The 13376-nt window shown below is 38.2% G+C and overlaps 1 protein-coding gene across 5 annotated transcripts in view; it reads right to left on the minus strand.

Annotated features, from left to right (window-relative positions):
• The window catches only part of FGD4 (FYVE, RhoGEF and PH domain containing 4), a 374120-nt gene that overhangs the window by 108955 nt on the left and 251789 nt on the right, over positions 1-13376 (minus strand). For all 5 annotated transcript variants that reach the window (XM_053719017.1, XM_053719020.1, XM_053719021.1 and 2 more), the window contains exons 4-5: positions 12635-13097; positions 78-164 (exon numbers count right to left, since the gene is read on the minus strand). In XM_053719017.1, the coding sequence (XP_053574992.1) occupies positions 78-164; positions 12635-13097 (550 nt within the window). The remainder of the gene's footprint in view (positions 1-77; positions 165-12634; positions 13098-13376) is intronic.

Genomic DNA, 13376 nt, shown 5'->3' on the forward strand with positions numbered 1-13376 from the left:
TAAAATATATGATGATTCTATGTGTTTAAACAACATCTCTGAAAGGAAGAAAAGGATGTTAAATTAGAATTGTCTACCTGCAAAAGCCCCAGCCGGCTGACATAGGCTCTCTCTGTCTGCAACAGCTCATTTGCTATGTTATGCAGCTTCTGCTCATTGGTTTCCTATAAAACAAAACAAGAATGTCTGATTTATTAACAGATAAAAGTAACATTGATCTTTACTGAGACAGTATAATGAGGCGCTCTACTTCCAGTGCACTGCATGAAACAAAAGCAGCTACCAATTAAGAGGTCACTTGACATTTGCTTTGCTCTGCTAATGGTAACATGGAAACCACAGGAATTCTAAATGCAAAGTTCTTTATTTCCTACTTGTTATGCTATTGCACCGCAGGCAGATACGTAGCATTTACATGATGCCCTGTTAACATTAACGTCTACATTTCACACATGAGGCTGAAAATATTTCTACTCATTATATACAAAAAAACATTACGTTACTGTTGACAAAAACATCCAAATTATTGTTTTCTTATTATTTTATCCATTTGCCGGCAGATTATGAAAAGTGAAAATAATATTCTGTTTAACCTGCAGCCCAGAAAACAAAATGTGACCCCAGTGTTTTTTATTGCCCCCCCCCCATTTCCACTTCATCTTAAACTGCCACCCAGACTTATTTAAAGAACCAACGAAAACAGTAGAAATGGAAAAGCCAACAAAGACATAATAAAGAGATAATGCAATAACACTCTGAATTTTAAATAAGCTGTGGATTTTTGTTCTGAGAAATTTAAAAAATTCTTCTATTTCCCTGTACCATGTGACAGCCATCAGCAAATCACAGACTCATACATTTATACACTGTGAACTCTTGCACATGCTCAGAACAGGTGCATCAAAAAGTATGTATATAAAACAACTTCACGATCTTTAAAATTGCAAGCTCCTTCTGAATCATGAAAAATAAAAACTTTTAAAGGGATATGAAACCCAATTATTTTTTTCTTTTATGATTCAGATAGAGCATGTAATTTTAAGCAACCTTCTAATTTACTCCTTTTATCAATTTTTTTGATCTCTTGGTATCTTTATTTGAAAAAGCAGGAATGTAACCTTAGGAACCGGCCCATTATAGGTTTAGCACATGGGTAGGGCTTCCTGAATGATGGCTAAATGTAGCCACAAATCAGCAATTGTACTTGCAATAATTCTGTTTTCTCTTGTAAGATGTATCGAGTCCACGTATTCATCCTTACTTGTGGGATATTCTCCTTCCCTACAGGAAGTGGCAGAGAGAGCACCCTCAGCAGAGCTGCCTATATAGCTCCCCCCTTAGCTCCACCCCCCAGTCATTCTCTCTGCCTGCTTAACTGCTAGGAAGGGCAAAGAGCTATGTGGTGACTAAAAGGTTAGTTTTTTATTTCCCAAGCAAAAGTTTATTATTTTAAATGGTACCGGTGTGTACTATTTACTCTCTGTCAGAAAAGGGATGAAGATTTCTGCAAGGAGGATGATGATCTTAGCACTTTGTAACTAAGATCCACTGCTGTTCTCACAAGGCCTGAAGAGTATTGGAAAACTTCAGTTGGGAGAACAGTTTGCAGGCTAAGCTGCATATGAGGTATGTTCAGTCTATATTTTTCTAGACAGACTGTGTTAATTCTAGAAAAGGCTGGCAATATCCCCATGAGGGAAGGGTAAGCTGTATTCAGACATTTTAATAGGAATTTCAGCTTGCTTGAAGGACTCATTAGTTACTGGTGACACTGTTAGGAAAAAACGTTTTGTTTATTGATGCAATTATATTGTTTTCTGAAGGGACTAAAGGGCTGGTGACACTGTTAGGAAAAAAACGTTTTGTTTATTGATGCATTTATAAAGTTTTTTGAAGGGACTATAGGGGTAATTGTGGCTTGGTTTTGAGTTTTGTAACTCACATGGTTAATTAAGAGACACTCTGGTGTTTTTCTGATAGGCCTCAAAACATCGAGTGAGGTGGGAGGGGCCTATTTTCACGTCTCAGTTGCACAGTTTCCTTTCCTCTGAGACATATCACTGCTTCTCCTGAGGTTCCTGCTGTGTTTGAGGGTTGTTAAAGAAGTTTTTTCCCCACAAATCGTTCTTAAGGGCAGGTAGGAGCCACAGCAGAGCTGTGGCAAGGTGCTGAAAGTCTTTTTTACTGGGTTTGACGTTTTTTTCAATCCGTTTTTGCCATTAAGGGGTTAATTTTTTATTTGCATAGCTGTGCAAAGTTACTAAGTCTTTATAATGCTACTGTAAAAATTTCGTTAAGTTTACTGCTTTTTTACACTGTTTTGCAGAACTGGTGCAGCCTTTTTTTCTCTTAAAGGCACAGTACCGTTTTATTTCTAAGTGTTTTTTACTTTGATTAAAGTGCTTTCCAAGCTTGTTTGTTACATTACTAGCCTGTTTAACATGTCTGACACCAAGGAAAATCCTTGTTTAATATGTTTGGAAGCCATTGTGGGACCCCCTCTTAGAATGTGTCCCAATTGTACTGATATGTCTATAAACTATAAAGAACATATATTAGCACTTAAAAATAGAGCAATAGATGATTCTCAGTCAGAAGTAAATGAGGGTTTGCCATCTAGCTATCCCCAAGTGTCACAACCAGTAACGCCCGCACAAGTGACGCCAAGTACCTCTAGTGCGTCAAATTCTTTTACTTTACAAGACATGGCCACAGTTATGAATACAACCCTCACAGAGGTTTTATCTAAACTGCCTGGTTTACAAGGAAAGCGGGACAGCTCTGGGTTTAGGAAAAATGCTGAGCCATCTGATGCTTTAGTAGCCGCATCTGATATGCCCTCACAATGCTCTGAAGTAGGGGTGAGGGATTTGTTATCTGAGGGAGAAATTTCTGATTCAGGAAAGACGCTTCCTCAGACAGATTCTGATATGACGGCCTTTAAATTTAAGCTTGAACACCTCCGCTTATTGCTCAGGGAGGTATTAGCAACTCTAGATGATTGTGACCCAATAGTGGTTCCAGAGAAATTGTGTAAAATGGATAAATACTTAGAGGTTCCTGTTTACACTGATGTTTTTCCAGTCCCTAAGAGGATTGTGAATATTATTACTAAGGAGTGGGATAGACCAGGTATTCCGTTCTCTCCCCCTCCTATTTTTAAGAAAATGTTTCCCATATCTGACACCATGAGGGACTCGTGGAAGACAGTTCCTAAGGTGGAGGGAGCTATTTCTACTCTGTCTAAGCGTACAACTATAATCCAAGAGCGCCAACTAGAGGCAATGGAAGATTCTAACAGAAAAATAAATGACGGTCAAAACATTTATTTAAACATATAGTAAAAACATGGATCCTTGTAACATATACATAAAAAATACAATAATCAATACAGTTAAAAAATACAATAGTCAACAAATTTGTATCGCCAATTACGGGGATAAACGGAATAAGAGTCACATTAAATTATCTCTCAAGGAGAAAGAAAAAGTTCTGAAAAAAGTCCAAAGGAATAGTAGTGCAATTCCTAGGTGTAAATGTCAAATCCAGAAATCCAGTGAAAAAAACAGTGAAAAAAAGTCAGTGGTAAAAGAATCCAGTTAAAAAGTCTGATAAAATGGTATATATAAAATCCAATGAAAAAAGTGTTATAATCCAAGTGTATATATATAAAAAAGTGTAATATGAACGGGGGATCCCCTAAAACTGATGAAAATGTGTGAAAATATGTGAAAATGTGTGAAAAAATGAAAAAAGTAAAAAATATAAAAAAGTAAAAAATATAAAAAAGTAAAAAATATATGTCATAGTTGCCAACAGTCCCTGATTTCCAGGGACAGTCCCTGGATTTTGTTGTATGTCCCTGGATTTTTTTTTGTCCCTGGAAATGTCCCTGAAAATCTCTTTTGCAAAACACTTGTTGTTTGTATATATATATATATATATATATATATATATATATATATATATATATATATATATATATACAGTACACACACACATACACACACATACATATATACATATAGATAGATGATAAATAGATATAGTGTATTATTTAAATATAATTCATTCCTAATGGAATATTATTATTATTGAATGGGTTCACATATTATTTGTCTTTCTAATTGTGATGCTGTGTTGTAAAAATAACCATATGCCCAGAATGTGTTCCAGAGGCTGGGTAGGTGTAAGAGCTTGGTGCTGTAATCTGTATAATAAACTATGGATAAGTCTAAATTATACTATTACTATCAAATGGGTGTGTTTTGATTGCAGAACTGAGTGGGCGGAGCAGTTAAAAAGTAGATTGTCAATACTCCAGTAACCCGCTTGCTTGCTCTGCTGCAAAGTGTCCCTGGAATTTTTTTGGAAATGTTGGCAACTATGATATGTGTATAAAATCCGATTTAAGGTCTTAATTAATAAATAAAATCCAAGTGAAACTCAGTGAATTGCACTACTATTCCTTTGGACTTTTTTCAGAACTTTTTCAGAACTTTTTCTTTCTCCTTGAGAGATCATTTAATGTGACTCTTATTCCGTTTATCCCCGTAATTGGCGATACAAATTTGTTAACTATTGTATTTTTTAACTGTATTGATTATTGTATTTTTTATGTATATGTTACATGGATCCATGTTTTTACTATATGTTTAAATAAATGTTTTGACCGTCATTTATTTTTCTGTTAGAATCTTCCTTTGCCTCTAGTTGGCGCTCTTGGATTATTTTATTATTTTTCTGTAGTTTTATCAGGGTAAGCTAGATACCCTTTTATCCAGGAGCTGTGAGGAAGCAGGTTGAGCGCTGTTAGATTTTTTCTGTAAGCGTACAACTATACCTATCGAAGACAGTTGTGCTTTCAAAGATCCTATGGATAAAAAATTAGAGGGTCTCCTGAAGAAATTTTTTGTTCATCAGGGTTTTTCTCTCCAATCTATTGCGTGCATTGTTCCTGTAACTACTGCAGCTGTTTTCTGGTTTGAGGCTCTAGAAGAGGCTCTTCAGATGGAGACTCCATTAGAGGAGATTATGGACAGAATCAAGGCCCTTAAGTTGGCTAATTCTTTTATTACAGATGCCGCTTTTCAACTGGCTAAATTAGCGGCAAAGAATTCACTTTTTGCCATTTTAGCATGCAGGGCGTTATGGCTTAAGTCCTGGTCTGCTGATGTGTCATCTAAATCTAAACATTTGAACATCCCTTTCAAAGGAAAGACCCTATTCGGGCCTGAACTGAAAGAGATTATTTCAGACATCACTGGAGGGAAAGGTCATGCCCTTCCTCAGGATAGATCAAATAAGATGAAGATCAAACAAAATAATTTTCGTTCCTTTCGGAACTTCAAGAGTGGTTCTGTTTCAGCTTCCTCTGCTACAAAGCAAGAGGGGAATTTTGCCCAATCCAAGTCAGTCTGGAGACCTAACCAGGCTTGGAACAAGGGTAAACAGGCCAAGAAGTCTGCAGCTGCATCTAAGACAGCATGAAGGGGTAGCCCGGATCTAGTAGGGGGCAGACTCTCTCTCTTCGCTCAGGCTTGGGCAAGAGATGTTCACGATCCCTGGGATTTAGAAATTGTGTCCCAGGGATATCTTCTGGAATTCAAGGACTCCCTTCCAAGGGGGAAATTTCATATTTCTCAATTGTCTGTAGACCAGACAAAGAAAGAGGCATTCTTTCGCTGTGCAGAAGATGTTCTTACCATGGGGTTGATCCGCCCAGTCCCAAAAGACTGTTTGTGGTTCCCAAAAAAGAGGGAACTTTCAGACCAATCTTGGATCTCAAAATTCTAAACAAGTCCCTCAAAGTTCCATCATTAAAGATGGAGACCATTCGGACTATTCTGCCTCTGATCCAGGAAGGTCAATATATGACTACTGTGGACTTAAAGGATGCTTATCTACACATCCCTATTCACAGAAATCATCAATTTCTCAGATTTGCCTTTCTAGACAGGCATTACCAGTTTGTGGCTCTTCCCTTCGGGTTAGCCACGGCTCCAAGAATTTTCACAAAGGTGCTAGGGTCCCTTCTGGCGGTTCTATGACCTCAGGGCATAGCAGTGGCGCCTTATCTAGACGATATCTTAATCCAGGCGTTGACTTTTCAGCTAGCCAAGTCTCACACGGACATTGTGTTGGCTTTTCTGAGATCTCACGGGTGGAAGGTGAACATAAAAAAGAGTTCTCTCTTCCGTCTCACAAGAGTTTCCTTTCTAGGGACTCTGATAGATTCGGTAGAAATGAAAATATTTCTGACGGAGGTTAGAAAATCAAAACTCTTAACCACTTGACGAACTCTTCATTCCATTCCTTGGCCATCTGTGGCTCAGTGTATGGAGGTAATCGGACTCATGGTAGTGGCAATGGACATAGTTCCTTTTGCCCGCCTACACCTCAGACCACTGCAACTATGCATGCTCAAACAGTGGAATGGGGATTATGCAGATTTATCTCCTCAACTGCATCTGGACCAGGAGACCAGAGATTCTCTTCTCTGGTGGTTGTCTCAGGACCACCTGTCTCAGGGAATGTACTTCCACATGCCAGAGTGACTCATTGTAATGACAGATGCCAGCCTGCTAGGCTCCCTGAAAGCACAGGGCTTATGGTGTCGGGAGAAATCTCTTCTTCCGATAAACATCCTAGAACTGAGAGCGATATTCAAGGCGCTTCAGGTGTGGCTTCAGCTTGCTGCAGCCAAATTCATCAGGTTTCAGTCGGACAACATCACGACTGTAGCTTATATCAATCATCAAGGAGGAACAAGGAGTTCTCTAGCGATGATGGAGGTAACCAAAATAATCCGATGGGCAGAGGATCACTCTTGCCATCTCTCAGCAATCCACATTCCAGGAGTAGAGAACTGGGAGGCGGATTTTCTAAGTCGTCAGACTTTTCATCCGGGGGAGTGGGAACTCCATCCGGAGGTATTTGCTCAGCTGATTCAGCTATGGGGCACACCAGAATTGGATCTGATGGTGTCGCATCACAATGCCAAACTTCCTCATTACGGGTCCAGGTCCCGGAATCCCAAGGCGGTACTGATAGATGCTCTAGCAGTACCTTGGTCCTTCAATCTGGCCTATGTATTTCCACCGCTTTCTCTCCTCCCACGTCTGGTTGCCAGAATCAAGCAGGAGAGAGCTTCGGTGATTCTGATAGCACCTGTGTGGCCACGCAGGACTTGGTATGCAGACCTAGTGGTCATGTCCTCGGTTCCACCGTGGACCCTGCCAATGAGGCGGGTCCTTCTAATCCAAGGTCCGTTCTCGCATCCAAATCGCCTAATTCTATCAAAGCCTGGGTTCTCTGAGTCGGTCATTGATACCCTGATTCAGGCTAGAAAACCTGTCACCAGGAAGATCTATCATAAGATTTGGCGAAAATATATTTATTGGTGTGATTCCAAAGGTTACTCGTGGAGTAAGATTAGGATTCCTAGAATATTGTCTTTTCTCCAAGAAGGTTTGGAGAAGGGATTATCAGCTAGTTCTCTAAAGGGACAAATATCTGATTTGTCTATTTTACTACACAAACGTCTGGCAGATGTCCCAGACGTTCAAACTTTTAGTCAGGCTTTGGTCAGAATTAAACCTGTATTTAAGCCTGTTGCTCCGCCTTGGAACCTAAACTTAGTCCTTAGAGTTCTTCAAGGGGTTCCGTTTGAACCTATGCATTCCATAGATAGTAAGCTTCTATCTTGGAAAGTTTTGTTATTAGTTGCTATCTCTTCGGCTTGAAGAGTTTCTGAGCTATCTGCTTTACAGCGTGATTCCCCTTATCTTATTTTCCATGCAGATAAGGTGGTTTTGCGTACCAAAGCTGGTTTTCTTCCAAAGGTTGTTTCTAATAAGAATATCAATCAAGAGATTGTTGTTCCTTCTCTGTGTCCTAATCCTTCATCAAAGAAGGAACGTCTGTTGCACAATCCTGATGTGGTTCGTGCTTTAAAGTTCTACTTACCAGCAACCAAAGATTTCCGTCAAACATCTTCATTGTTTGTTGTTTATTCTGGTAAGTGGAGAGGCCAAAAGGCTACGGCTACCTCTCTTTCCTTTTGGCTGAAAAGCATCATCCGTTTGGCCTATGAGACTGCTGGACAGCAGCCTCTTGAAATAATTACTGCTCATTCTACTAGAGCTGTGGATTCCACATGGGCTTTTAAAAATGAGGCTTCTGTTGAACAGATTTGTAAGGCGGCGACTTGGTCTTCACTTCATACTTTTTCCAAATTTTCCAAATTTGATACTTTTGCTTCTTTGGAGGCTATTTTTGGGAGAAAGGTTCTACAAGCAGTGGTGCCTTCCATTTAAGGTCCCTGTCTTGTCCCTCCCTTCATCCGTGTCCTAAAGCTTTGGTATTGGTATCCCACAAGTAAGGATGAATCCGTGGACTCGATACATCTTACAAGAGAAAACATAATTTATGCTTACCTGATAAATTTATTTCTCTTGTGATGTATCGAGTCCATGGCCCACCCTGTTTATTTAAGACAGGCATATATATTTTTATTTTTAAACATTCAGTCACCACTGCACCCTATGGTTTCTCCTTTTTCTTCCTAGCCTTCGGTCGAATGACTGGGGGGTGGAGCTAAGGGGGGAGCTATATAGACAGCTCTGCTGTGGGTGCTCTCTCTGCCACTTCCTGTAGGGAAGGAGAATATCCCACAAGTAAGGATGAATCCGTGGACTCGATACATCACAAGAGAAATAAATTTATCAGGTAAACATAAATTCTGTTTTTTGTCTATATATAGGCTTGTGGCATACTGGTACCTTTCAGTACTGATTAAATGTAGTTTTGCACTAACACTATATTAGCTTTAGTAAAAGCTATAATTATTTTAGTGATAGATTTACAGTGCACGTGACAAGAGCATACATCTGTATGACCTGTGCACCTGCACTGACAGTTTGTACCTGCTCAGTGAGCCAGGAGTGCCGCATACTTCATGGGCAGTAAATGGTGCACTACTCTATACCACAGGTTCTCTGAGCAGGAGCAGTATCTGACACAGTGCATGTGCCCCACTGGTTATGGGCACAGTAAAATATATCACTACAGCAATAGCTGTTAATACATGTGCATTGCAACTCCAATGAAAACTGATACACTCTGTAACTGGCACAGGAGAGGGCACATGCACTACATGCTAAACTTAAAGGGACAGTCAATACCCGACACAACATGATTCTATATTTTTAAAACCCAAACAAAGATCCGCCTACACAGCCTCCCTTCTGCATTACCTATATCCTTGTCCTAGTAATCATTCACAATACATTGTTTAATCTACACTAAATATGGTCGCCAAACTCCACTTCCTCATCCTTCTTCCCCATCTCTATGCCATTCCAGGCTTGTCCATGTAGGTATTGATCACGCTCTTCATACGTCATCGCGCATGCGCATTTGTAAATAATTCATATCGTACTCCGAAATTGGACTTGCAGCAGCAAATTCATGTGTTTGGAGTCAGCAACAATTGTGCAGAATAAAGTTCTGTTTTTTTAGTTCCTATCGTATTGCGCATGCGCGAAACTTCGTGAACGAGCTTGAAGATTCTGACCCAGGATTGAATTATGATTGGCGGATGGCTTGAAATAGAAGGGAGATACCTAACAGTGGGGGGAGTTAGGCGGCCATATTTCGAGCAGATTAACGCATGTATTGTGAAGGATTACTTGAAGAAGGGTAGAGGTAATAGATAAGTGAGGCAGTGCAGGCGGATCTTCGTTTGGGTTTTAAAAATATGGAATCATGTTGTGTTGGGTGTTGACTGTCCTTATTTTAAAGGGACACTAAAGTCAAAATTAAATTTCATGAACCACATAGAGCATGTAATTTAAAAAATACAAAACACTTTCAAATGTATTTCTACTATCAAATTGTGCAAGGTGTTTTTATACAGGTGGCCCTTGGTTTACGCCGGTTCAATTTGTGCCGTTTCAGAACAACCTTTTTTTTAGTCATGTGACTGCTATTGAAAAGCATTGAAAAGCAGTGCACTAATTAAAATAGCCAGTAGGTGGAGCTGTCCTCTTGTGTTGCAGCAAAGTTATGCAACTTAGCAGACTGAAATTAATCTGTGTACACAGAGCAGACCAGACCTATCAAGAAACAAGATCTAGCAGCCACTTCCCTATTATCTTCCAGGCAAGCTGCTTGAGGTGAGGGTGCCTAACTGCCTATTAATCACTCCAGATTGAAATGCATAGAATAGGTGCAGACCTAATATTATCTAACATGCTAACAATGCAGAGAACTGTTTGCAGAAAAATGCAAGTAAAAAAATGTTTTTGTTCATTAAAGTTAGTTTGATTATACAGTCTGTTGTGTGTTATAATTTTATTAGGTTTATAATGCTGTTTAGCATTTAAAGTCTTCATTTCAAAGCTTTAAAAATAATGTATTAGGTGTTACTTATGACAATTTTGAGAGGGGCCTGGAACCTAACTCCCTCTCTTCCCATTAACTTACATTATAAACTAGGTTTTAATTTACAACGGTTTCGATTTACAACCATTCCTTCTGGAAACTAACCTCAGCGTAAACTGAGGGCTACCTGTACACACTTTTTGAGGCACCAGCCCTTACTGAGCATGTGCAAGAGCTCATAGTATATACACATCTGATGGTTATCACATACAGGGAATTTGTCAGAAAAAAGAAATCTTTTTCTCATTTGAAATTCAGCCTAAGTGATATTGCTTTGTATTTTTATTATGCATTTACTGATTATGCAATTCTACAGTATTTAAAATTACTGAATTAAAAAAAATAAAAAATAATTTCAATGTTTTTTGTGAACCATTTTAATACTGTAGAACCCCAGAATCATTTGACTTTGAATGTACCTTTAACATTACAAAGGAATTGTTCATTTGAAGCTGATGATTGTATTGTATTTGATCTCCTCCTTGCTTTATTTCCCCAGGACAACTGTTTTACTCTATCAGATTTTGATGTGAGATGAGGATCTAACAAAGTTAATGACTTCATAAATGCGCCCTAGGGTTTAACAGATATATTATGAGGAGCAATTGAGGAACCAGATACATATTTTTATGAGCTTAGAAAGTATTTTTCATATAAATGTGTTGTGAAAACAAATGGTTAAAGGGACATGAAACCCAAACTTTTTCTTTCATGATTCAGATAGAGAATACAATTTTAAACAAAATTCCAATTTACTCCTATTGTCTGATTTGCTTTATTTTCTTGGCGTCCATTGTTTAAGAAACAGCAATGCACATGGGTGAGCCAATGACATGAGGTATTTATGTGCAGCCACCAATCAGCAGCTCCTGAACCTACCTAGGTATGCTTTTTAAGGCAGCACTCACTGGTCCTTCCAAAGAGTACTTTATTTGAACAAAGTAACGTTTCAGGGAAGGGGAGTGTGTCCCCGAAACGTCACTTTGTTCAAATAAAGTACACTTTGGAAAGACCAGTGAGTGCCGCCTTTTACCTATTATATTTAACCGTTGGCACCCTGGCAGTTGCTATCATGGTGAGAGTGCCCTTTTTTGGAACTATATATATATATAGTCATTATTTTCATGAAAAGACTGTGGGACAAGATTAAGGAGGTGACACAGATGGCCAAAATGATTTATCCCGAGGGGCTTCTGGAAGATTTCAACAATGGTCAAAAACCAGTAAATTTACAAATATTAATAGTATAGTACCTTAAACATAGTTTGTTGAAATTGAGGAAATAATATCACAATAAATGTTATTGTTAAACTGAAAACTGAAGTCCTTCATGTGAGCAAAACAAACATTAGTTTAAAAAAATACCTTAAAGGCATAGAAAAGTCAATATTAAAATGTGCACAGGTGCATTTCAATTTTAAATAGGAGCATTTTTGCAATATACTTTCATTAGCAAAACTGCTTCTATTAAAAGTTACTGTTTAAACTGCATATGCACATATGCTACATATGACTAGATCATCAGGATTCAAACACAGTTCCTGTTCAGATAGTTGCTTGTGGTGTGTATTGCATCAGTGAAGACTAATTTGCATCATACAAGCCACTGCTCATGCACGGGGCACTCACAGCATATGTTAGTATGCTGCTGAAACCGTAAAATAACTTTTACTACAAGTATATTTGCTACTGGAAGTATAATGCTTCTTTTTAAAATTGAAAAGCACCTGTGAACATTTTAATTTTGACCTTTTCTATCCCTTTAACAGTAATAGTAAGGATCTGATTCTGGGATTCATAGATCATTTTTTCTTTAGCACAGAACACACAATATAAAATCCATATAAAATAATTATAATATAAATATATATATATTATCAGTCTGAATCACAAAAGAAATGTGTGAGTTTCATATTTCTTTAATGATGATTGTCAATGTGAATGTAGTTTTTCTCTTACATTTCCTAAACCTAAACAAAAAGTTAATTCAGAAATAAAGGGCAACAACGTTCTGACTACCCATAAAATATAGATGTAATTATCACACTGCAGTATGTTGTTTTTTATTAATTTTTTAATATGATTTGTTTGTCCAAAGAAAATAAACAAACTGATGATTAAACACTAAATCTACTTCTTTTATCTGATAAATACTCAGATAGTTTGTGATAAGGATTATGCTCCTTACCTTGATTTCATCAGGTTGATTTTGTGTGGGATTTACATGGTCATCCTCTGGGTCTTTGTCTACAGGAGTCTCTGTTTCCTGATAGCCATTGTTGGTTTGTCCTTCAGAGCTAGATTTCAGGTTTAAGTCTTTTGGAGTGTTAGTTCCTTCTCCATTTACTATGGTTATTGAAATCTCATCATGAAGGAGAGGACAAGGAGGAAGAAGAGAAGGTGGAGTGGTTGGTTTTGCAGGAGAAGGTAGTGTGATGTTATCTACAGAGTCCTCCAAAGGAGGCGTCTCAATCCCATTGGCTGTGACATCCTGCTCCTCCGGAGCATTGTCTACATTAATTTCTTGTTTATGAAGAAGATAATGATCCGTAAAGAACTTTGTTTCAGGAATCACCTTAGTTCTTGGCCTTTCCCTTGTTCCATTGTTCAGTTCACTTGACAATTCTTTTTTGATGTCATTGGGACTTACGCTGGAGAAAATACAATATATGGATCAGTATGTGAAGTCTTAGAACGTAAATGCTAAATGAGAACCTCAGTACCAGGTACTCAAGAACTAAACTGTGATCTTTACAAAGGACAAAGATTTTAATTGTGGTAAGAGATATTTCTGCTTCTCTGTTCTACTTCCTCCTTCTAAGTCACATTCCTTTTCCATAAGAAATTGTACACAGTGTGCTTCCCATGATACTTCAAGTCTATGGTCTCTGCTTTCTCAGTTATCAACTAAAAAATATAAACAAACATCA

The sequence above is a fragment of the Bombina bombina genome, chromosome 6 (assembly GCF_027579735.1).
Source record: "Bombina bombina isolate aBomBom1 chromosome 6, aBomBom1.pri, whole genome shotgun sequence".
Classification (NCBI taxonomy): Eukaryota; Metazoa; Chordata; class Amphibia; order Anura; family Bombinatoridae; genus Bombina; species Bombina bombina.